The 25,662-nt window shown below is 33.5% G+C and overlaps 1 protein-coding gene across 1 annotated transcript in view; it reads left to right on the top strand.

Moving 5' to 3' along the window:
- The window catches only part of Wdr81 (WD repeat domain 81), a 54,025-nt gene that overhangs the window by 15,051 nt on the left and 13,312 nt on the right, over positions 1-25,662 (top strand). The window contains exons 4-9 of the mRNA XM_072526695.1: positions 5,465-5,649; positions 9,698-11,395; positions 14,399-14,806; positions 16,325-16,500; positions 18,298-18,537; positions 20,957-21,344. Of these exons, the coding sequence (XP_072382796.1) occupies positions 5,465-5,649; positions 9,698-11,395; positions 14,399-14,806; positions 16,325-16,500; positions 18,298-18,537; positions 20,957-21,344 (3,095 nt within the window). The remainder of the gene's footprint in view (positions 1-5,464; positions 5,650-9,697; positions 11,396-14,398; positions 14,807-16,324; positions 16,501-18,297; positions 18,538-20,956; positions 21,345-25,662) is intronic.

The raw sequence follows: 25,662 nt of genomic DNA, 5'->3' as shown, positions 1-25,662 counted from the left end.
ATTTGCGATTGCACCTAAAGTTATACCCAAAGAAGATATCATCGCTAATATCGAGTCTGTGATACGCAACTTACCAATCGAAAAAGCTGAAGAAATAAGGACAGAATCGGCAAGAATTTGCCGAAGACACCGAAAAATAACCTCGTCACCAAGAAATCTGTGCCATAAAATTGTTAAACGTAGACAAAGATGTTGTAATTTTACCAGCAGACAAGTGAAACCGACTACAAATCGAAAATACAAAATCTTCTACATCCTGCGGTTTATAGAAAACTTAAAAAAGATCCCACAGCAGTCACCCTACGGAAAATCAATAGACATAAAATCTTCGTCCATACCAGAGGATATAAAGCAAAGAATATTGTAATGAATTTTATTTAACTGCTTTCTTTATTTAATTTATAATGTCTTTATTAATTTATTATATTGTTCTTATTCTAGTTTATTAAAAAGCACGATAATTTATATAAGTTTATTAACCACTAATTAATACATAATTTATTTTAGGCGAACGTAACAATTAAAATCGCGGCCGCGGGTCTTCAGATATTAACTGTTCCTCCATATAAAAATGTTTTATTTATATACATAAATCGCCGTTATCTCGAAAAGTCTAAAACCTTCTTGAGTAGACTGGACGGCGAAAACGGTAAGGGCAAACTGGATTTCCCATCGACTCGCCTCGAACTTTGTTTTTATAGCATCATGTGTCAGGTAGAAATGACCTAGAAAAGACTCTAATGAATAGCATATCAGTAATAAACATATTTACCGTTTTTGGGTCAGAATTTATCGTAACAATATGCAACAGTGAAGCAGTCCCACCACGCTTGTATGGCTTACCGAAAATACACAAAGACGATGTACCCCTTCGCCCTATTGTGAGCTCCATAGGATCTCCATCTTACAGCCTTGCTAAACATCTGGCCGATATTTTACAACCACATATAGGAAAAAACGATGCTTTTGTAAAAGACTCCGTCCATTTCATCGAGAAGATCAAAGGAATAACTTTACAGGAATCTGATATTCTTGTTAGCTTTGATGTTGTTTCCCTATTTACAAGAGTTCCCCTAGAAGACGTTCTGAATTTAATTGAGGGACTAGTTTCCAAGGATATGGTGGAATTATACCTTGTTTGCCTCACTACCACCTACTTTTCATGGGAAGACCAGATTTATGAACAGATAGATGGAGAAGCAATGAGAAGTCCACTAAGCTCGGTCGTAGCCAACCTTTTCATGGAGCATCTAGAGAAGAGGGTAATGGACTCAGCATACAAGCCAAGGGTATGGTTTAGATTCGTCGATGACACTTTTGTGATTTGGGATCACAGAGTAGAAAAACTTAACGATTTCCTGTCTTATATAAACACACTACATCCAAATATTCAATTTACGATGGAAACAGAGAAAGATTAACAACTAGCGTTCCTAGATGTATTAGTAAATCTAAAGAAAGGTTACTTAGGACATAAAGTGTATCGAAAAACTACACACAGACAGATACCTAAACAGGAACTCAGATCATCATCCAGACCAAAAACAAGGTATCATCAAAACTCTGGCGGAGAGGGCGAAGAGAATTTGTGAACCACAGCATCTGCAAACTGAACTTTTTCATATTGAAAAAGCGCTCACCTCTAATGGTTATACCAAAAGAGAAATACATAAAGCGATGAACAACGTCTCTAGAAGAAAGGACGAAGAAACAGAATGTATAGGCAAAGCGTTATTGCCCTATATATCGGGGATAACGGACATAATTGGGCGAATACTTAAAAAAGCCAATGTAAAGACCATTTTCAAGCCTACAAAGAAAATCAAGGACTGTTTAAGATCGGTGAAGGACAAACGCGACCCATTAACAACGGCCGGAATATATCGAATACCATGCAGATGTGGAATGGTATATGTGGGAACCACGAAAAGACACAAACACAAGGATAAACGAACATAAACGCCATTGTCGTTTAGGACATATCGACAAATCTGCCGTTGCCGAACCCGCTTTGGGAAGCGGAGAACATTGGATACTCTTTGAAGAAACGCAGATGCTGGATACAACATCACAGTACTACCCACGGTTGTATCGAGAAGCAGTGGAGATATATAAGCACCCAAATAATTTTAATCTGATAGAAGAAGGACTAAAAATCAACAAAACATGGATACCAATATTAAAATCCACAAAAACCCTTCCCGCAAAACACGAATAAAGAAAAGCTACTACAAACGACGACACGCCCCCTCACGCCGAAACCAGTGTAGGGAAGGCGAGTAGAAAATATAAATATGGCCTCCGCAGTACAACGCGGCGTCAGTTTCAGCTTACAAGCGAAGCAGTAACATCTCCAGAAGATGCCAATCCCTAGTGTTGGCGAAACATCGAGAACTAATCTCAGGAGACAATGACCTAACAGCCCGAACAAACTGTTTAACAAGTTAGACGATGGCCGTGAAAGCCTACTGCATTTTATCACTGCAGAGATGTTGCAAAACGTTATCGAAGATTTTCAACACCGTCTAATTTTCTGTCAAGAGATGAATGGTGATCATTTTGGGCATATGATTTAGACTAAATTGTTGTAATTATTGTTAATAAACTTAAATTCGTTCTATGGCACTATTATTTTACAAAATAAACAAAAAGATCCGATGTTATTTTTTTGACAACAAACAACCAATAGACCAGTTAATCGTGAAAGATATTCGACTCGATGGCTTTTTGATGGAATGAAATAAAATAATTTTTGCCTTGACTATCCCTGTACAAAAAAGAAAAATATTTTTATTGCTGAATAGAGCATTGAAAACCCCTTTTAATTGCTGTATCACACGCTACTACTTTTCATTTAACTAATTAATTGGTTGAATATCAGTAATAACAAGAAAAACATAAAATTTCACCAAATTAACCAATTAAATGTTCTTACCGACCTCCAATACAATAATTCAATCAACCTGCAAATCGTTATCAAATCGCTACTGTTCAAGATAATTTTTTTTCTTTTCGTAAAAATATAACTTTCATATGAAGTTTTTTTTGTAAGATAATGACTCTTAATTATCTTCTTTAGTGTTTACCAGGTTACCTTTGATTTGAGATTTGTCAACGACTAATTAATCAGAGATATTATCGTAAGGGCTTACATAAATGAGATATTCTAGTAAAGAAAAAATAGAATTAGTTAAACTATACTATGGAAATAATCAGTGTGCTAAGGCTACGGCGAGGATCTTTAATATGAACCACCCAGAAAAAAACGTAAGTCACCAAAACATTTAACTGATAAGTTTGAAGCTACAGGTGACGTTAACAACACAAAACACGAAGTAGACTGTCGATTGCGAAATGAAGCAGTTGAAGTGGCGGTATTTGGTCATTTACAAATGGATAATCGACAGTCATATCAGACAACTATCTCGTACATCTGGTGTATCAGCATCTAGTGTTTATCGAATTTTAAAATCCCATAAATTTCATACTTATAAAATACGATTACTTCATTAATTAAACGAAGTTGATCCTGATCTTTGGCTTCAATTTTGTGAAGAATTTAGTTAAATCATAAATAACAACCAACATCGGTTGTACATAAACGTGTTTTTCCGATGAGTGTACTTTTATGTTAAATGGTGAAGGTAATAGACATAATTATCGTTATTGGAGTAACAGTAATCCTCATTTATTCATGGAGACACATACACAAACACCTCAGAAATTTTATGCCTACACAAGAACCCACAGGGGACGAATTTTATGCAAAATTTAAGTCCTTAAATGTAACTCCCTACTGCCCTGCATCAACCAACAGTTTTTTTTTAATAGCAAGTGTAGTCGAGTGGCACATTATTTGAAAGGTAATTTTTTCTCTATACGACACTTTATTTTTTTTTTTAATTTATATAATAACTTTGAAGGTAATTTTGGACTTAACTAATTTATGGGTTGAATATCAGTAATAACAATAAAAACATAAAATTTCACCAAATTAACTAATTAAATATTCTTAGTCACCTAAAATACAATAATTCAATTAACCTGCAAATCGATATCAACACGCCACTGTGTTGAAGATATTTTTTTTCTCTTTGTAAAAATATCACTTTTTCATATGATTTTTTTTTTAAGATAATTAATTTTAATTATCTTCTTCGGTATTTATCAGGTTAGCTTTGATTTGATATTTGTCAACGACTGCAGAGACATTATTGTAAAGGCTTACAAAAATGGGATATTATAGTGAAGAAAGAATAGAATTAGTCAAGCTATACTGTGGAAATAATCTATACTATAAAAATAATAATAAGTGTGCTAAGGCAAGGATCTTTAATACGAATTACCCAGAAAAAGACGTAAGTCACCCAATAGGTTAAACATTTAACTAACAAGTTATAAGATATATTATAAGATTAAATAAATTTCACCCTTATAAAATACAATTTAAACGAAGATGATAATGATCGTAGGCTTCAATTTTGTGCAGAATTTAGTGAAATTATAAATAACAACCAACATCTATTATACAATACGTGTTTTTCCGACGAGTGTACTTTTATGTTAAATGGTGAAGTAAATAGACATTGTCGTTATTGGTGTAACAGTAATCCTAATTTATTCATGGAAATACATACACAAACACCTCAGAAATTAAATGTATGGGTTGGCATTTTATGGAATCACGTTATTGGACCATTATTTCTTGAAGTAAATCTCAACGAAACAACCTATTTAAATTTGTTAGAAGACGTTATTGATCCGCCGATCACTGACACATTGGAATCTGATAATAATCTTTTATAGGATGAACTAACTTTCCAACAGGACGGGGCACCCCCAGATTATGATATACACGTAAGACAATTTTTGAATCAACGTTTTCCAGGGCCTTGGATTGGCAGAAAGGATCCAATAGAGTAGCCGGCCAGATAACCGGATCTTTCGCCATTGGATTTTTTTTTGTGGGGATACCTAAAATCAAAAATATACGCCACTCCGCCTGCAGAGTTGCGATAAAGAACTGTGACATAGACTGTATTATTGTATTGAGGTCACTTCGCATATTTATTTGGTTAATTTGAGAAAATTTTATGTTTTTTGTTATTGCTGATGTTCAACCAATAAATTAGTTAAATCCAAAATTATCTTCAGTTATTCCGTAAATAAAAAAAATAGAATATCGTGTAGAGAAAAAAAATACCTTTCAAATGATGTGCCACTTGACCACATTTTGCATGAAAATTCGTCCCCCTCCCAATACAAGTTGACATGTTTTTTTAAATTTTGAAGAAACTCTGAACTTCTGGGGAGGGGTCAAATTTTCGTTGGAACACACTGTATATGTATATATTGTACAATTAATTTGACTACATATCCTAATATTCTTATATCAACGACATACGTTTGACTTGTTAGATTAGTAGATTTTTTCCATCATTACAAATTCGGCATTCTGTTTTAGACTAAGTGGTCATCCAGCAGTTCGGGCTAGAAACGTTTGTCTGAATTTGGCTGACGATCATGAAAATTTGACGAAATCAGGATTGGTTCAGTTGTTTACGCATCCTCACCCTCTTAAAGCCGTCGATTCACCGTATTTCGGAAAAACACCACCAAAGATATTTATCGGAAAGTTGGTTAAACCGAGTAAGTATATTAATTAAAACTGGGTTTGAATCGCATGTGAAATATGTTATAACATTTCTCAAGTCACAACTAAGATATTTTGCTAATCAACTAATTCTTCTCACCATTCTCCATGTTTTCGTTATGGCCCTTCTGATTTCTTTAGTACAGGAAACTTACAGTATTTAATTTTTTCATATTCAGTGATTTTCACCGAACGTTTTTTCAAGTTTTATTTCGATGCGATCCACTACAATGCATTGAGCATCCATAACTTCCTCTTGGTGATTAAAAAAAAATTTCTTTAAAAACTTAAGACTCTAGAAAATTGGTACATATTTAACAGTTTATTTATAAATTTTTAAACAGTAATCATTAATACCAATTTAATAACTTAATTTCTTTATAAGCTTTTATATTCATCATCATCAACTAGCCTATATTGGTCCATTGCTGAACGTAGGTATTACGTAAAATTTTCCACCTATTTCTATCTTGAGCTTCTTGTATTCAATTTGCGCTGATTCGTTTTATACCATCCGTCTAGTCGGTGGTCGTCCTCTGTTTCTATATGTCCATCTATCTTCCTTCAATCTGGCAACATGTCCGGCCCAAGTCCATTTATATTAAAATAAAATTAATTATTTTACTTAACAGTCGCGCCACCAGGTAGCAGATCTATAAAGTTTTATGTATTCTTTCTTTCCATTTTCCAAATTCTTTCCATTTGAGACTTTAAAGCAAACATTCTAAAGTAATCAATCTCAAATGCTGTTTACATTTAAATAGGATTCAAAAATTGAGCACTCTTTCATCATCTAGTATTTCTGTAACATCCACGCGTTGTTTTTCTTTCTTTCAACTGCTTAAAATTCAGTATCGGGCCTTCGGCGGTTGTATAAAATATTTGCTTTTCGGTTTCATTGAAATGATTCTGTTATACAATACATCATTCTTCTCCAGCCTGTGGAAAGGCAATTAGAACAATAAATATCTTTGTCAACAAGTCAATAAAATGTCTCGTTGACCTGAAGTAGCCATTTGACAGGGTCGAATTAAAGGAAGTTCTCCACTTATTTTACACAAGATAGATACCTCTAGGAAAAATTCAAAACGATCGAAAATATATACCAGAACAACACAATAAAAGGAAATAACCTGAGTCCTCTATTGTTTAACCTGATCATGGATGAAATAATAAAAAAAGTAAGAACTAAAAAAATGGATACCAAATGGGAGAAAAACAACTTAAAATAGCGTAGATGATGCAATACGAAACTCTCAAAGTAAAGATGATTTAAAACGTACGCTTCACCAATTTAATATAACCGCCAGAAAATTTAATATGATAATTTCACCAAAAATGGCGAAGTGCATGGTTATAACAGCAAATTTACTAAGATATAAGATGTAAATTGGAGCTGGAGAGAATAGAACAAGCGATGAAGTTAAAATGTCTGGACGGACAGCTCGAAACAGAAGTGGAAGATTAGGTTCATAGAGCAAACAGAGCCACAGGATTCCTGAATGAAACAATATGGAGAAATAAAAATATCGGAAAAGAAATGGAAGGTGTAATTTACAAAAAAAGTCATCAAATCAATGACATACGTGGCAGAAACAAGACCCGACACAGAAGTAACAGAAATAATGCTAGAAACAGCAAATATGCCAATCTCCAGAAAAATTGATGGTAAGATACTATGTAACAGAGCTAGAAGTACAGATATACGACGTATATGTAAAGTGGAGAACATCAAGGACTGGGTAAGAAAGAGAAGGGTAGAATAGAACAAACATATAAGAAGAATTACAACAAATAGACGACGAGAGACGGTTCTCCAACTGGAAGACGATCAATGGGAAGACCACGAAAACGATGGAACGACAACTTAATGGAGGCACATAGAAAAAAACAGACGGAGTCATGTCTACATAAAAAGAAGAAGATGAAGAAAATGTCAATGAGAGTATAGTATATATTTATAAATATAGATTATGGTATTATAGAATAGTTCCAGTGTTACGGAATAGAATAGATAAATATGTTTGTTTTATTTTTTTTTTGTTTTGTTTATCTATTTTCATCAGTGACTTTATATCTGAAATCTGAAAGGTTAAACAAATATTTTCTTTTTATAAATTAAGTTATTATTCATATACTTAAGACTTTGCAAATAATTCATGTTATCGGCAAATACCTTTTTGATAAAAACAATTTTGAAGAATAGAAAAAATTTTTGGTGCTAGTACCAACACTAGTAGTACTTCTTCTTTATATGCTGTCGTCTTCCGAAGGTTGGCGAACATCATACGATATATTTGTGTTTTGTGCCGCATGTATTATGTGTGCACCTTCTGATATTTGGAATCATTCCCTAGTTTCTCAGTCAGGTTTTTTTCTTTCTGTCCAACCATCTTTTACCTTCAACCTTGCCTTCCACTATATGCTGTAGCGGATTGTACTTATCATTACGGAACATATGGCCCAGATATGACGCTTTTTCCTTTTTAACAGTTGTTAATAATTCTATCTCTTTACCCATTCGTCTCTCGACCACTGTGTTGGTCACTCTGTCAGTCCAATTAAAGTTAAAATCTCCAATTAAGATGGTTATGTCATCATTATCCAGCCTTCATTTGTCACGTCCACTGCTGGCCATAGGCCTCCCTTAAACTCCTTCATTCTTTACGATTTTGTGCTCTTTGTTTCCAATTTTTGGTGATACGCCTGATATTGTCGGCCCAATGTGTAGGTGGTCTTCCTCTACTACGTTTGTCTGCGCTTGGCCTCCAATTTGTAATTTTGATCGTCCATCGTGAGTCGTGCATTCTCGCTACATGGCCTGCACGGCTCCATTTCAGTTTCGCTATGCGTTCCACAACATCAGTAATACTCGTCCTTCTTCGCAGATCTTCGTTTCTTATTCGGTCCCGCAACGTCACTCTCAGCATAGACCGTTCCATTCGTCTCTCTGTGCCACTCTCAATTTCGAAGCCGTAGTCTTGGTTGAAGTCATAGTTTTCGCCCCATACGTCATGACCGGTAATACGCATTGGTCAAATACTTTTCTTTTGAGGCTAATTGGTATGTTGCCTAAGTGTGTCTCGCAGTTTTCCACAGGCTGCCCACGCTAAAGTAAAATTCGTCTTTGGATTTCGCATGTTTGGTTATCCCTGCTGATTCTTATTTCATGACCCAAATACGTATATTTCCCCACCAGTTCTACCACTTTGTCTTGAATAGTTAAATGGTTATTGGGGACCATATTTGTCATAAACTTAGTTTTGGTCAAGTTCATTCTGAGACCCACCTTCGAACATGCAAAGTCCAATTAATTTAACATATCTGTGGCTTCTCCTAAATTATCTGTGATAAGAGGAATGTCATCTGTGAATCGGATATGGTTAAGCTTTTCGCCGTCTATTGTTACTCCTCTGTGGTCTCAATTGACCATCTTAAAGGCATACTCTAATGCCGTTATGAATAATTTCGGTGACAATGTATCTCCTTGCCTTATACCACGTTTTATTTATATTGGTCGGGTGTTATCGTGTATCTTAACAGTCATAGTAGCATTTTTGTAAATATTGTAAATAAGTTCACTATATCTATGGTCGATCCTGCTGTCATTCATTGCTTCTATAAGGCTGTCTATTTCGATCTGTCAAACGGTTTATGAAAATCTATGAAAGTGAGGACAACAGGTTTGTTGTATTCTATAGATTTTTCAATAAGTATCTTTACTGTATGGAGGTGATGATTGGTACCATAATTTGAACGGAATCCTGCCTGCTCTCTCGTGTTGGATGGTTATGTATTGTTCCTTAATTGTTGGTAAAACTATTCAACTCAGATGGGAGAGCATAAACTGAATTATATTTATATTTTATAACAGCAAGCTGAATTGACTGAGCATAGCCTAAATTATATTAACTAGTTCTGGTTTAGGGTATCGATTTGGTATGATGACGAAATGTACAAATCATTTAAGGAAATATAAAAATTATAAATAACTTTCTAGAGCAGTATGTGACGTCATTTTATAAAACTTTATTATTTTAATAGGATCCAGAGGGCGCAGCAATTCGTCCATCCAGGAGCCTATTACCAGCGATGAAGAAAGATTTTCGTATGAGCTCCCAAGCAGAATACTCTCACGTAGCCGTTCCTCATTGTATGAAGAACCTCATAGATCTACTAGAAGTTCCAGTACACAACGGTGTGAAATTAATAATGCTAATAGAGTATCGGAACAGGCTCAAGGAGCTGTTTCTGACGTAATTTATTTACCAAAGGATTATAAACCAGAATTCTTGTTGGATTCTCTTGAAAAGAGGGACCATTTTTTTTCTAAAACGTTCTGTCGCAATTATACTGATAACATTCCAAATGTTAAACCAGATGCTCAATATGCGCTCGTTCAAAACGCTTTTACTAATATGATGTTCAGTGAAAATTTGGATGACAGAAGTAGACAGAGATCTCCGAAACTTTTACAACCATACCAAAAACCTAACCAAAGTGATTGTATCGTTACCTGCAATTATATAGATATTATTTCCTCTAGACGAATTAAGGAACTAAAAGTATTAGGCTGTCTTATTTTAGAAGTATTTATGGCTAAACAGTTGCGTCCAGTGGGTTCTATAGGTTCCAACGTAAGTTTAGAGAATCGCCTAGCGTACTGTCTGTCGATAATTAGTAGATGTGATATACCTCCTTGTATTTCGTATATTGTCAATTTGCTGTTGCAACCTGAAAAAGAAGAATACTCAGCTGTAACTGATATGGGGCTACCTCCGCCCAGTGCATCTCTACTTTTAGAACCGCTCATGCATTGCACAGTTCCATTCTCCAAGCATTTCCCATACCTATACGAACTCCTCCGAAATCTTAAAGAATTTAAAAGCGTCGCTATAGAACTCAATATCTTGTACCATTTCGATTGCGACGGTCATATGTGTTCTGAGTATGAAAATATAGAGAAAACCAAAATACTTTTTGCTCAAAATATAGCAGAATGTAAAGTAAAGATGTGCGCCAAACAACTGGATCTACTATTAGATGAAATAGATACCAACACTGATAATGAAATTGTTAATATTATATTACCACATATAAAAGAACTTATCGAAGATCCCCCTACGTCTGTTTTGGCTGCTTGGTATCTCTTTGAACCTATCTCAAGAGTTTTGGGCCCACAAAAAACATCAAAATATCTGTTAGAACCGATTTTAAAGCTATACGAAAACGAATGTGTCGATACACATTTACCGTATATTAAGAAGATTGCTAAACTATATCACCACAGTTTCTTGTTGTGTTTGATGGTAAGATTGGGATTAAAAGTATTCTTAGAAAATTTTGTGGTTCCATTAGTAGAAGCAGTGGGAGGTTATAAAGATTATGATCTAGTGGAGTTTGTTCTACACAACCACATTGAAAAGATCGTTAAAAGAGGTTCTCACTTAAAAACCATAGAGTCCGAGCAGATGGATATCAGCGGGAGCGATGATTCTGGTTCTAATGATAAACATAGCAAAGGATTGACAGAAAGTTTTATAGTTAATGAAGAAATATTTGAAATCGAAGAGGAGAAGAATGACGAGGATCAGATGAAGTTTCTAATGGAACATCTTCAATTGAATGTTTCGTCAGAATTACCGTTTAATCATTCATCTGCCGAAGAAGCCATAGAGAGTACGGAAGATAACGGGAACTTAATACTTCACCTTGAAGATGAAATAAATGATTCTCCAGAAGGTAAGTGTTTTTTTTGAGCGATTGATAAATTTATGTGAAACATACTTTTGTGTCCTAAATATATAGGTGAGGAAAATTTTCCACAGCAAGATTAATCGCTTTGCAGCTTTCGATTCGGGAAAGAATCAGGAAAGTTTGTGAATAAAAGTCATGATGGTAAAATGAATTTTCAAAGTGCACAGAAAATTAAAAATTTGTATCTCAGGAAATATCGACAGGAATGAGTTCAATTTTATTACCCGGGGTTTTTCGAGGTCGCTGAACACGAATATGATAACGACAATGGTAATAGAGCTATCTGGTGTCCAGGATGGATCTCGTCTCCTGGAGTATTATCTTATTTTTATTCGAAATCAGTCAAATGTCATTACTCAGGGGGTTCTTGCTGCTGTGTTGCTGAACACGAATAAAATGACGGCAATGGTCTTAAAAGTATCTGGTGTTCAGGGTGGACCTCGTCTCCTGAAGTCTTACGTTAATTTGATATTTAAGATTTTTATGAAAGTGTGGTAACAAGAGTTAAAATATGATTTCTTGAATATAAATACAAAAAAAATATTAAGTAAAAAAAGATGATCAACAATTAATCGTGCCATTCATATTTATTTCTTTCTCATCTTCTGTATCAGATAATTAATTGATTTTCTTCATAGTTCTCCACATTTATGCAAACCATGTTTACATGCTAATTGCAAACCAAGTCTAGTTAACGCACCTTAACTAGTACATGTGAGATAATAAGTATAAGAGCACATGTAAAAGTAAGAGGCGGGAGCTGCTACAAGGGGAGATTATAATATGTATCACCTGGCACTTCATCAGTGCTACCATCTGTTTAGAAGCGCCAAATTGAAAAAATAATGTTTTGGAAAATTTTTTGAATTTTTATATAAAGGTGCAAGAGGTATTCTCAGGTCATTTATCAATGAAATGTTCGTATTCAGTGACCGCGAAAACCCCGAGTAATGACTGTCGACTGATTTAGAATGAAATTAATATGGAACTCCAAGAGACGAGGTCCACCCTGGGCACCAGATACCTTGCAAACGATCGTCGTCGTGATATTCGTGTTCAGCAACCCCAAAAACCCTCAGAATAATAACTTTTGACTGATTTCGAATGAAAATGACAAAACTTCAGGAGACGAAGTCCACTCTGAGCACCAGATAGCTCGAGAACTACCGCCGTCATAATATTCGTCTTTAGCGACCTCGAAAAATCCCGAGTAATAACTTTCAACTTATTTCGAATGAAAATAACATAAAAATCCAGGAGACGAGGTCTATTCTAGGTACACCTCTAGGACCATCATCGTTATCATATTCGTGTTTAACGACCTCGAAAACCCCCGAGTTGAAAATTTTTCATTTTCTATCGACTTTGGAAATGCATTTTCCTTATGCACAAAATGCAATTTTCAATTCACCACCAAGCATTTTGTTCACGAACTTACCTGACAATTTCCCCAATCGAATGTAAAAAGTTGCATAGCGATTCATTTTCCTGTGGAAAATTGGTAGGTTTAGTGCCTTTTAGCGTTTCATTGCCTCGCCTAATAGTCAAAAAGAATCGTCCAATTGGAACTAAATTTTCTGTCACTCCGTTGTACCTTCTATAGGACATTTTAACAATATGGACAAAAAACGTTCATAGTTATAAATTTTTTAAATTTTATTTTATCAAAAAACAATCTTTTATAGGGCATGTTTCTTTTAGTTTGAAACAATATTTCTTAGCCATTGTTATTAATTTGTATTAAGATAATTATGTTTAATTCACTATGCGTTTTTTGTGCACTGTCTTTTAAGTTTCATCCAGATATATGATATATCTATTTTCTATTTCACATTTCCAAAATTCAGAGAGAAACTGATTCTACAAGTGCACTATCCCTTTGTGATTTCATTACTATTTGTTTTTTGTATTGTATGTTTTCGACAACGGCTTGAAGAAGGTTACTTACATCGCGCAAATTTTCTTTCTTAACATTAAAGATATTAAATCCATTAACTTCTTGCGTTTGATGATTTAGAACTTGTCGATTTCGCACATTTACCATATTTATATCACTGTCACTGTTATAACACTGCACAAAAGTGACCTACAAATTAGCTAATTGCTCTGTGAATTTAGAGAGGATGAAACTTTCCCCTCACTTCTTCGAATTTTGTCACTGCACACCCAGAACTCGCGTATTTTTACCATCTTGGGCTAGTGTACCTACACCACAACTTTCGTATTTAAATTATTTTAATGGGAAGTCTAAGTAGGAATTGCCCAGCTCTGCCACCCACTAATTTTAATTCTCATAGCACTAGATAAGACCTACCAGATCCAAATTAGCTAGTAATAAACGTGTTTATCTAATGACAATCGTAATAAGCAAATATTTAAAGCGGAAAAAACCCACACAATATACTTTAAGACCGGCACTCTTCGTGTTTTGAAGCTAGTTTCTTTTGGTCTTTTAATTGTGATTATCATCAACAACCTATATGCGTCCACTGCTGGGCATAGGTCTCCCTCAGCTCTTTCCATCTATCTCTGTCTTGTGCGGCTTCCATCCAATTACTGCTAACACGCTTCAGGTCGTCAGTCCATCTGGTTGGTAGGTGTCGTCTGCTCCGTAGTGTTGCTTGTCTTGGTCTTCACCCGACAATACGTTTTTTCCATCGGTTGTTTGATAATCTGGCGACGTGTCCTGCCCAATTCCATTTTAGCAACACGATTTTTTCGATGGCGTCTGTTGTTTTTGTTCTACGACGTATTTTTTCGTTCGGGATTCGGTCTCTCAGAGAGACACCCAACGTCTGGCGGTCCATAGCCCTTTTAATTGTAATTAATATATAATGAATTAACTATCACTATAGGATTAAAATTATTGTGTTACTGTTTCGTCTTCCTGTTGGAAGCGGTTTAGAAAAATTATAGAAGAGTATATAGAAAGATATTAGAACTATCTTTTTACATATTATTAAATGAATATATTAATTTTGTTTTCAGCTTTAAAATCTCCCACCATTCCAATACCTCAAAGTCAGCACAATCATGTCAACAATATTACTTGTGAAGTAGGTAGTAAAAAAAGCGAAAATGAGTTCACGGAACAGTCAGTAACACCCAATTTCCAGAAATTCGAATCTCAAAAAACTAAAAGCAGTACGAAAATATCAGATATGAGCGCAGATAGTTTGGTATGGCTTTCTCATCGATTGGGACCATTGCTGACGGCGAAGTATCTATCCAGAAATTTGTTGAAGATGCTTGCACTTTGCTATATTGGTAAAGACAACATATCCCCCTTTGTACCTGAAAATTTTTGTAATTTTAAGGATATTTCTATAACTTCTCATTACGTTAAGGGTGATCAGCCGACTGTTAAAGTTCTCGAATGTTTAACCAATATTTCAGGTAAGAGTTTTCATTTGTTTTTTGCTTTTTTTGGAAGGTGTGTCTGAACATTATGAAAGCAATTTTTAATTTCGAGTTTATTTAAGCTTTGTAGAAGTGTAGATTATATTATTTGCAGTACTAACCAATCTAGTCATAAAAATAGTAATATTAATAAAATAATAAATTAATAAATAAGTTGAATTTATATGAAAGTTTTCATATTAGTTGTGGTTCTACGAAATTTCAGTTTTTGTAAATATAATGCATTAAGTTTAACGGAATATTCTTAATTAGCAATGAAGGAACCCAACCTATAGGCACAGTATCTAAAAGATTTTTCCACTGCTTGAAAGCAGTGAATTTAGACATTGTATGAGGGTGACAAAACTGGAGAAATATATTCAAGTATAGATGTGAAATAAGCGACTTGAAAAGTTTTAACTGAGTTTACAGAACGACGTTTAGATATTCTTAAGATAAAACCAAGAGTGTGACGGGCATTATTTGATGTAACATTTATGTCATGAACAAATCAAACATTAGTGTGCGATCTAAGATATTTTGCCACATGGCTGTATTAATGCTATTATTGTTAATTTAACATTGTTACCATTTTTAGTAACAATGTATAGTAACAATAGTAAAATAATGTTCGAAACATTATGTTACTATTTTTCCTAATAAATGGCATACATTTTCTCACATTAACTGACATATCGTTGGCCTCTGGCCAATCATAAAGTAATTGAACATTTTGCATTTTGCATAAAAACACTTACCACATTTAAAAATAATTACATCATTATTAAAAGGTAGAAAGGATTCTAGATGTGATCCCTGAAGGAACATCGAATATAGGCGATACATGTTTTCGAATTTTTACTCATTAACTATTAGATTTCTCCCTTTCTCTCTTTCACTTCCCTTTCTCTCTCACTCCCTTTCACTCTCTCTCTCTCTCTCTCTATCTCTCTCTCTCTCTCTCTCTCTCTCTCTCTCTCTCTCTCTCTCTCTCTCTCTGGTGCTGTCCCTCCTAATAGAGTATTGGTCGCATTTTTATGTTACTTAGTCAATAACAGAAGATGGCTCATTCAGCGCAAAACCCTATTAAAAAAGCACAAAGTAGCTCTCCAAATCTAGCTCCAAATCCAGCTCTCAAAGATAATTTTCTACTTAGTCAGGCTATTTTATACGTCAGACAACTTGAACTGATTGTTAATATAAACAACTTCGAGAAAGAAAGTGTATCTGTGTTTATAATACGCGATTGGTTTCGTACTTTTAACTTAGTCTAAACAGAGGAAATTAATGATAGAGGCAATAAAGACAGTCTACGAGATATTATAAGTATAGCACAATCAAAGAGCCGTTAATTGAGGGCCGTTATTACTAGAAAAATGAAACGCTACATATGTTAGTATTACACAGTTTTAGTATCACAATGGGTCTCACTAATCTACTGCTCTAATCTAACCATAATTTTCCACGAAAACACTAATAGTAGAAGTATTATTATAATCATTTTAATGTTTTTAGGACTCTATGGAGAACAAATAATAATATTTCAATACATTCCATATATGACTGAGTTAGTTCTATTATGTAAAAAACGAATTACTGTGAATTTGGAAGGAGGATTAATATCATGTGTGACTTTGCTAAAAAACATTATTCCATATATCACTGACAGTATGTTGATGAATCAACTGCAGGTAAGTACATATATGTTACCGTAACTTTCGAGAACTTTTGTGATGCTGCAGAATGGTTCTGGACCTTTGAATATTCCTCTAGAGCTTTGCTCTGTTAGCAAGTCTAATACATGGAACAGAAATTTTCGTATTTACACCATACGTTGGGTATACTCCAATGGAAACCATCGGTTAATCCGATCTTAGTTACTCTATTACATAAGTGTCGAGATTGTTCTATGATCTTTTTCTTAGTTCAGACGAGACGCGTTAATTTATGGCACTTGGTCATATATCCTTTGCATCATACCTTATTTTTTCCATTAAACTCCAAGAAGTCCTGCGGTCTCAACAGTTTGCTCATTGGTAGTTTTAGGATTCAATCTTCTGGTTCAATCCTCAGTTGGCCAGTGAATTCCTGCCTCATATCTCGTATCATGGTTAATTCCACCCTGATACCAATTCTCTATGTAATGAAGGGCACATCGCACCTGATCCACAACAGTACTTGGAAATTTCCCCTAGTCATTATTACATCATCGTCTGCGAAACTCTGGACTTAGATTTCTTCGCTGCTAAGCTCCTAATCAGGTCAGTAACGACCATATTCCATAATGTTGGTAACAATACACTCGCTTAAAGGCACCTCTTAGTTGCATTAAGGTTTATGGTACAGTCATACGTATCTGTGGATATTATTCTGCTCTGGAGTATCTGAACAATCCACTTGCATGTTTTATTGTTAATATTCTTTCTCATCAGTGCACTACGTATTGACTCAATAGAAGTATTATCAAATGCACCTTAGAGGTCTAAAAACGCAGCAAGGGCGACTTCTTTCTGGTGTAAACTCCTTTCGAGTTCCGATATCAGATTGTACTGGGCGGCTTCACGTGATTTCCCTGCTTGATACGCCCTTTATCGCTGGTGCAGTGGGTTTTTATTAATATTGTGTTTTTTTAATGTATTCATTCACGATTTTTTCCATGGTTTTTAACAAGTCAAACTTATTGGCCTGTATGATTTTGATAAGGTGTAATCTGTTTTACTTGGTTTAGGAATAAACACCACAATCGCCCTTCTCGAAGTTTTGGGAATATACTACAGAGTATGGCTAGATTTCCACTGCCTCTTGGACTGGAAAATATGCCATCTGCACATCTGACTTTATGAGAACTAAAGATCTCGTCAGAGGTCAGCGAGTCAATTCTGGTTAGGCTAAAGTTTGCTTGTTTATTATTTCCACTAGTTAATTGAATCGACACTGGGAAGCGAACACTTAAAAGATACTCCATAGCCTCTTTCTCAGTATCAGTATACTTCCCATTGGACAGTTTAGCTGACTTAGGTTTATTAGTATTATCTCTTTTAAGAATTCTGTTAATCTTGTCACTGTCAGGTACACTTTCAATGTTTTCACAGAATTATGTCCGGTATCTTTCCTTAGAGGATAGGATCGCCTTATAGGTTTTCAGTTTAGCCCTTTCCCAATCACCTGATTATTAAAGAGCCGTCTTGTTTCTCTTCTGAGATCAGATAGATCCTTATTCCATCTGTGCTCTATGCTATTCCTCGTAGTAAAAGCTGCATACAACTGTAAGGAAAAGTTTATTCAAAGTCATAAATAGAATCTGGTCTAAACCTGAAAGGTGGTTTATCCACAACTGCTACACAACTCGTGTGTTGAGCCTACTAAACAGTCGTTCCAATTACTACAGTGGTTAGTTCGAGGCCATAATATTTTCCACTTTTGCTGTGTAATATACTAGTAATTCAAGCAACGATTGGCTTATAATTCTTCCGTATGTGAATTTTTAGGACGTAATATTGAAAAGCATAATCAACCCTATCATAAGATTACTTAATTCCACAAATCACGTGTTTCCTAGTGGGAGTACAGCAAGAAATACTTTGGCTAGAAAGTATTTGGACGTCATTTATATACTGGCAATAAGAATAGGAGTCGATATGACAAAGAAATATTTGTTAGTACCTTCATTACAGAGATTCTTTCTAATATTCGATAAGGTATTTACCAATTCTAGCGAAGAAAGTAAGGTAAGTTATTTTGCTTGTTATTTATAAAATAAATAAGAGTATTAATATATCATAGTAATTAAAATTAGTGTCCTCTCGCAGATAATTAATTATATCACAATCATAAAAAACCATATTAAGTAAGTGATGAATTTGACCGTTACTTGATGGAAATCAAGTATAGAAGTATAGAAGTTTCGCTAAAAAAAGATATTAAATGTAATACATAAAGATTATGAAAAAACGCCAAATTAAAGAAATAAATATACTTAAAAAACAATAAGAAAAAATTAAGTGAAGGCGGTGAACAGAAGTCTGATCATCATTACTCAGACAATTTATCATTACGATATCCGAACCGGACTGGCACAGCCAACTAACCGTACAGAAATTAAATCAGATGAGAACAATTTAATGACATTTGACATATCTTTCCTACCTCGAGGCAAATGTTACTTGTTTTAAAACTGATCGAAGTGGGGCATCGGTTATTTTGAGCCCGATAAATGTAATTAGATATTGATTTTATTTAGCACCTTTAGCTTTTTTAAGCACCCTTGGAGTAGAGTATCTACAAAATAACCTATATGATCAAAGAAATTAGAGATATGATTACTAATATTAGCTTTTATGTCTTGAAATTTTCTAGGCTCAGTAGCAGTGGCGGCCGGTCAGGGTCGCCAGTGCTGACCCATACATTTATACATATTATAGATTTTTTTTAATATTTAATTTAATCAGTATTTCAATAATTAATTATCGCTAATATATCGGTAATAAGTTGATGTCATTTGTTTCTGTGAAATAAAAAAAATATCTATGAGATAATACTTTTCAAATTAATCAAGTATGGCAAATTTGAAGGACGTACCTTGCGAGCGCGGGATGGATAAGTACTTAAGTATTATTATAGTGAATTTAGTGAGAGGCGTAGGGGAAGTAATAGATTATTGTCGGATAATTTGTACTACAAGTACTGATAACTTACCGGGAGTGAAATAAAAACCAAACTTTTCTGTTGGCCTTGCATCTTATTTTCGACAAATAGGGACAAACATCAAAATTCGTGGTATGAATCTGGTTACGATAATTTAAAGAAATTATTCAGGGCTTTACAGAAACATGATATTTCGAAAGATCATACTTACAGCCAGATTAAATTAGATTTATTTGTCAAACAAAATATCTATGTTTCATTAGATAATGCCCAACATGAAAATACTATTAAACATAACGAAATTGTTAAAAATAATCACGCAGCTTCACGTCGTTTAATTGATATTGTAATTTTTTTAAGTTGTCAGAAATTATCATTTAGGGGACACGATGAATCGAAGCATTCGTTAAATCAAGGTAATTATAGAGAACTAATAAAAATGTTTATGGAATTTTCTAATTTACTTTCTGATTCGAAGATATTTAGCGGTATATCTAAAACAATCCAGAATGAATTAATATAATCAATTAGTTACATTTTAAACAAGGCTATTGAATCACAGATCTCGAAAAACGAGTATATTTAGAAATTTTGGATACTTTTATTATGCAAATAGATACACGTTTTTCGAATTTTGAAGATTGGCAAATTTTTGACCTCTTTGACGATTCAAAATTTAAAAGTTACGCCAAAGAATTTCCAAGGTATCTATTGGACAAGTTAATTAAAAATTATCCATTATCCTTTAATAAAATAAAATTAGAAAATCAATTAAAAGTTTTATATGCCGATCCAAATATTTTCGGAAGGTGGGATAAGTTACAAGATATGTATAATTTTATATACTGCAATTCATTACGACAAACTGTTACCGAAATTAATAAATTATTGTCATTAATTCTCTCCTTAACACCAACTTCTGCCTCAAATGAACAGGATTTCTCTTGCCTTAAATGAATCAAAACGTATTGTCGAAACACCATGAAACAAGAGAGAATGTCAAGCTTGTCTCAAATGTCAATAGAAAAAAAACTTTTAAAATCTCTCCAAAACTCTATAAATAAATTTTACGATGACGTTGCAACCCATTTTGCTACTTTCAAACAACATAGACTAGAGTTAATTTATAAACATGTTTGGGTTCTAAATTTATAGGAAAAAGAAACAAAAAATCTTTTATGATGATTGAAGCCTTTTTATTAGACGGTATACCCCTATCTGAAGAGACAAAAAAACCTTACCGACCTTGTTTTTAAAGCCACGAGCCGCTTGTGGTCGAGTCTAAAGTTTGTGTTCCTTTTTTTCTACAACTACCAGCTAGCTCTGTAATATGTTTGCATCCAAAGCTCTTTTTGTTTTCAGTGTTCTGCTTTGTTCCAGATATTCGAGTAGTAACAGAATTTTGCTGTTGTGTGTACATCTAAACATGTTTCATATATAGCAATTATAAATTTTTAAAATAGATTTTAGAAATATATGTCTAAAATTACCAATTACTTATAGGTTTCTTATACAGTGGCAGATCAAGAATCAGTCGTAGAAGACACAAATATCGAAGATGACACTAAAAATAAATTACAAACGAAGATGTTAGAATCTCACGAGAATATGCAACTTCCTGAAGAAAGTGTGGAAAACAAAGCTTTAATTGAACTACAAGAAGTATTTACTAGAGAATTGGCTCATACGGCCTACTTACCGTTCGTCCGATTGTTAGGTTTGAGCTGTTTACAGACAGCCCTAAATAATTACGATAAAATCTGCAAACTTTGTCAGGAATACGAAGAAGAAACTAAAGATTCCAATACTAAATCAGTTTCGGCTTTAAAATTGTCAGATTTCAGTCCTAGTACGCCAGTGTCAAGCTCGTCTAGTATTGGTACTAATATAGGTAAGTTGTTTCTAAATTTAGATATAATCATTAAAGTATAGTTTTTGAGTTTCTAATTTACAACAGATGCTCTAAAGAAAGTTGAATTACTAGATAGCCGTTCAACTCAGTATATTTATTTCGTTTATGTGTTTTTTCAAGGTTGTTTCTCGATTTTTCATACCAAATCGCGATTATTTTTATTAATTTTGTTAACTATGTGTTTTCTTGCACTCTTTGATATTAATATTCTATTTTATTAATATTAATATTCTAATATAATTAATAGGTACTTAAATAAAAAAGTGTATATCCATACTAATAATTGCTAGTGCAAAGAGTGTATCTACGAAAAACCTCGTAAAAATCCCTATAACTGAATAAAAAAAAAGAGAAAATTATAGCATAATAAAACAATAATCAATAAAAACAGGGATACTCGCTTCTTGTTCAGGGACCCATCAGGACATTTGTTATTACTAGAAATCCGTCACGGTAAAGGAAGGTAAATAACAATTGGGTTAAAAACAAAGGTTAGCGAGATTAGCTAAGATTGACTAAAGACACAAGTTTGATTTATGTATAATTTTAATCCGACAATCATACACTATTTTATCATTAGTAGCCAATAGTTTATTTATTTGGCACAGAGGAAATATTTGCAGAGTTTGCAAGTTGTTTTAAAGAGTTTAAAAGAATGCTGAAAATATTTGGAACACTTAAAAAATATGGTTAAGATCTCCTTGTTCTTGACATGTTTCACATTAAGTCTGAATTATTATCGGTTTTGAGTTTTGCAAGATGAGCAGGATAATAAGCGTGACGAAATCTTAATATTATTAAGATTGTTATATATTTACGGGCAGTATTAAATTTTTTAAACCATCTGGAATTTGGGATATGTGGTTGTACAAACCGTATTCATTTTACAAATTCCCAATTATCAATAGAAGCACGTGAAAGCCAAACAGGGTCGTACTGATGTGTATCATATGATTTTTAAAAATATTTACTTTTGAAACTGTTAGTGTAAGAATTTCTAGAAATTTAATCATTATATCACAATTAAACTAACTCTAAAAAATAACACGACCAGTAAATAACTTAACAATAACTATAACATAAATATAACACAATAATATTAACTTAAAAATCAACACGATACAATTTGAATTTAAAATGCTGGCAAGTTTGGATCTGTAACATGAGAATCTGTCTGGCTTAAGGTAATAAATTATATTTAATAGCCTCTTGACGAATGAGACGGCGAATATCAACACGTGCTCATGTTTAAAGATGGGAATTTGCTATATGAATGTACTTTAGAAACGTATTGTGTTGTTGAGTGCTCGACAAAAGTTTGCCAAGAAGTTCTCCAATGGTCTATTTGATTTCTTTTAGCGGCATGAAAAGCGTCAGGAACACAAATTTTCTCATATGGTAACATTTCAGCTGACGAGGTTATTGCGGCTTTAACAATGGAATCAACAAGCTCATTATATTTTATAGCAACATGAGCTTTTACCCAAATAAAATTAGTAGTTTTGTTTTTATTTTTAAGGTTGACAAGCATGTTCTTAATTTGGTAAATGAAAGGATTAGCATTATAATTGGGCAACTGAGCTTTTGAGAGGTCATAAATTTGACAATGAATCGGATATTATTTAAGCTGCATTATTGTTTAAACTGTTAAAATATATCAATGATTAAAAAATTGCTCGTGCTTCAACACTAAAAATTTGGCAATTTTGAGTAGTTTGAACATTTTTTTTCTGTCGACTTGGATGAAATGTAGAAAGCACATCCGCTCCCTTCCGATGTTTTGGATGCATCTGTATAAATCACAGTTGCCTTGGGCCATGTGTCTAATAATGAAGTATTATAATATTATGTTGGTATCTGTATGTCAGCTTCATAAAAAAATGCGAAATAGTCGTTAATGTCAAGCTTGCTAATACTGTTGGTATACTTATTGTTACACATGGCACTAAAGGCCGTCCAAAGTAGATATAATCTTTAAAGTATATAGTTAAGTATAGAGTTTTCTGATTTACCCCAGATGCTCTAAAAAAGGTTACTAGATAGCCTTTTAACTCAAGTCGAAAATTTCCATCTTTATATCTATTTTTAGATATAGGAAAGAAAAAAGTTGACACGGTTGAAATGGACTACCTAAGAAGAGCTTGCCGTATATCAAGAGTAGAACGTATACCTAATTCTGAAATTAGAAGAAAAACAGATAGAGTACATACAACTTCTGAAAGAATAGAAACTAGACAGTTAATATGGTATGGACACGTACAGAGGATGGACGACAACAGATGGCCAAAAAGAGCTATGGAATACAATCCAAGTAATAGAAGGAAACGAGGAAGACCAGCCAAGTCTTGGATACAAGGTGTTATGGAAACCATGAAAGATAGAGCCATTGATGAAGACACCTGGAGAGATAGAAAAAGATGGCGATCGAAATGCGGGAAGCGGCAGAAGCTGTAGGATCCCCGCTTATATATATATATATATATATATATATATATATATATATATATATATATATATATATATATATATATATATATATATATATATATATCTATTTTTTAGGTGTTTTTTCAAGGTTATTTCTGGATTTTTCGTACCACTAGTCCATTATTTTCAATAATTTTTATTAATTTTGTTTACTATGAGTTTTCTTGCAATCTTTAATTCTTATCCGGTCCCACTTGATATCTTATATTTCCAATAGTTTCATTTACTTTCATTTAGGTTTAATTTCTGTTCCTGTATTTAAAGTATAGGTTCAAAATTGTCGGCACAAAGTGCTCAGAAATGTTGACGTTTCAATTTTATTCTGGATCCTTTAATTGGGTACGAAAAATTTCATAAGAGATTTAGTACGAGACGTATCTGTGCTGTGTAATGATTTGATCAAAATGTCGACGATAAGTGGTTACAAAATTCTAAAAAAAAACTTTATAAACAAATTAAAAGTGAATCATATACTACATCCCTTGAAACATTGAAATCAGAGAGAGAAATCGCATTTAACGAGAAGATGACACGAAATATACTATTGGAGAAAATTCCATGCTTCTCTTTTCCGAAAGAAAAATGTCGAGACCCAAATAATTCCGATGATTCGATAAATATCTTAATCTATTGATATCATTGTTAACATGGATATAAATAAATTTTAATTAAATAAACAAAAGTTCTAGCAGTGTTCTTGAAATTATTGTATGACAGAGATAGTACTTGCAAAAGTTGCTCGATAAATCTCTTAAATCTTCCATTCCATCCCGGTTCATTAATTCTCATATTGACTCTCGTTATCTGCTATCTCAGTTCATTAATATTGATTGATTCTCATGATCAACTGATTTTTAGCTGTAATGATTATTTGTGTGGTGATTGCAGCCTTAGTATTATTTTAGTACCAGCTGTAGGACACTTTTATTTGAGACCAGTTTTTAATCCTCGACATATTTGTCCATATGAGTGTTGGTCCAGCTACCTCGAGGCCACAGGGATGTAAGTATTATTGATCTCATTGTTTTGATGAACTACAAAACGAGATGAATGGAATAAAGGACAAAGAATCTACGATAATCGTTGACGACTTTGATGCCAGAATCGGAGACTCGGTAATAACAGTAGTGGCGCAGCGGTTTAATAAGAATATAAACAGTAGTTAAAAATTATGTTTATATGTGATTAAGCCATAATTGATTGTAATGAAAATTACATTTTTAATTAAGGTTTGACGTTTCTACTTCCACTCCGGAAATCGTTTTCAAAAAAGATTATTTTAAAATAGTGAACTGTTATTATAACTAAATTGTTTGGCGGTTTCCAAATTGACGGTTGACTTACTTGGCCTCGATCTTGTAGGCATATAGCCATGCTTTTAGTTGATAATTATGAGGGTGATATTTGTACCCTCAGGATAATATCAAATTTTGATTGTTTTATGTGTTTATTATGTTATGTCGTTTTTTTCTAACTCTAGAATGCAGCAAATATATAATATGGACAGGGCGTGCAATACGCTTTCTTATGGCACTCCAGCAAGTTATATCATGAGATTTTAAACATTTTTAAATCTAGAAGTTCAAAACGTTAAAACATTATTCAATCAACTCGCTCTTGGGCGTGAAACAAGTCATAAAAGACGAAAACGTGGAAAGCACTATTTAAAATTTTACAAAACATTGAAATTGTTTTACAGATGTTTAAAATAATAATTTATTTGTAATTTGTTTTTACATGTACTTTTCCTAAATGGATTAAAATTTTTATGCTGAATATTTTTGAACAAAATATGTCTAAAGCGATATTT

The sequence above is a fragment of the Diabrotica undecimpunctata genome, chromosome 3, assembly GCF_040954645.1.
Source record: "Diabrotica undecimpunctata isolate CICGRU chromosome 3, icDiaUnde3, whole genome shotgun sequence".
NCBI lineage: Eukaryota > Metazoa > Arthropoda > Insecta > Coleoptera > Chrysomelidae > Diabrotica > Diabrotica undecimpunctata.
This window is presented reverse-complemented; position numbering and strand designations above follow the sequence as displayed.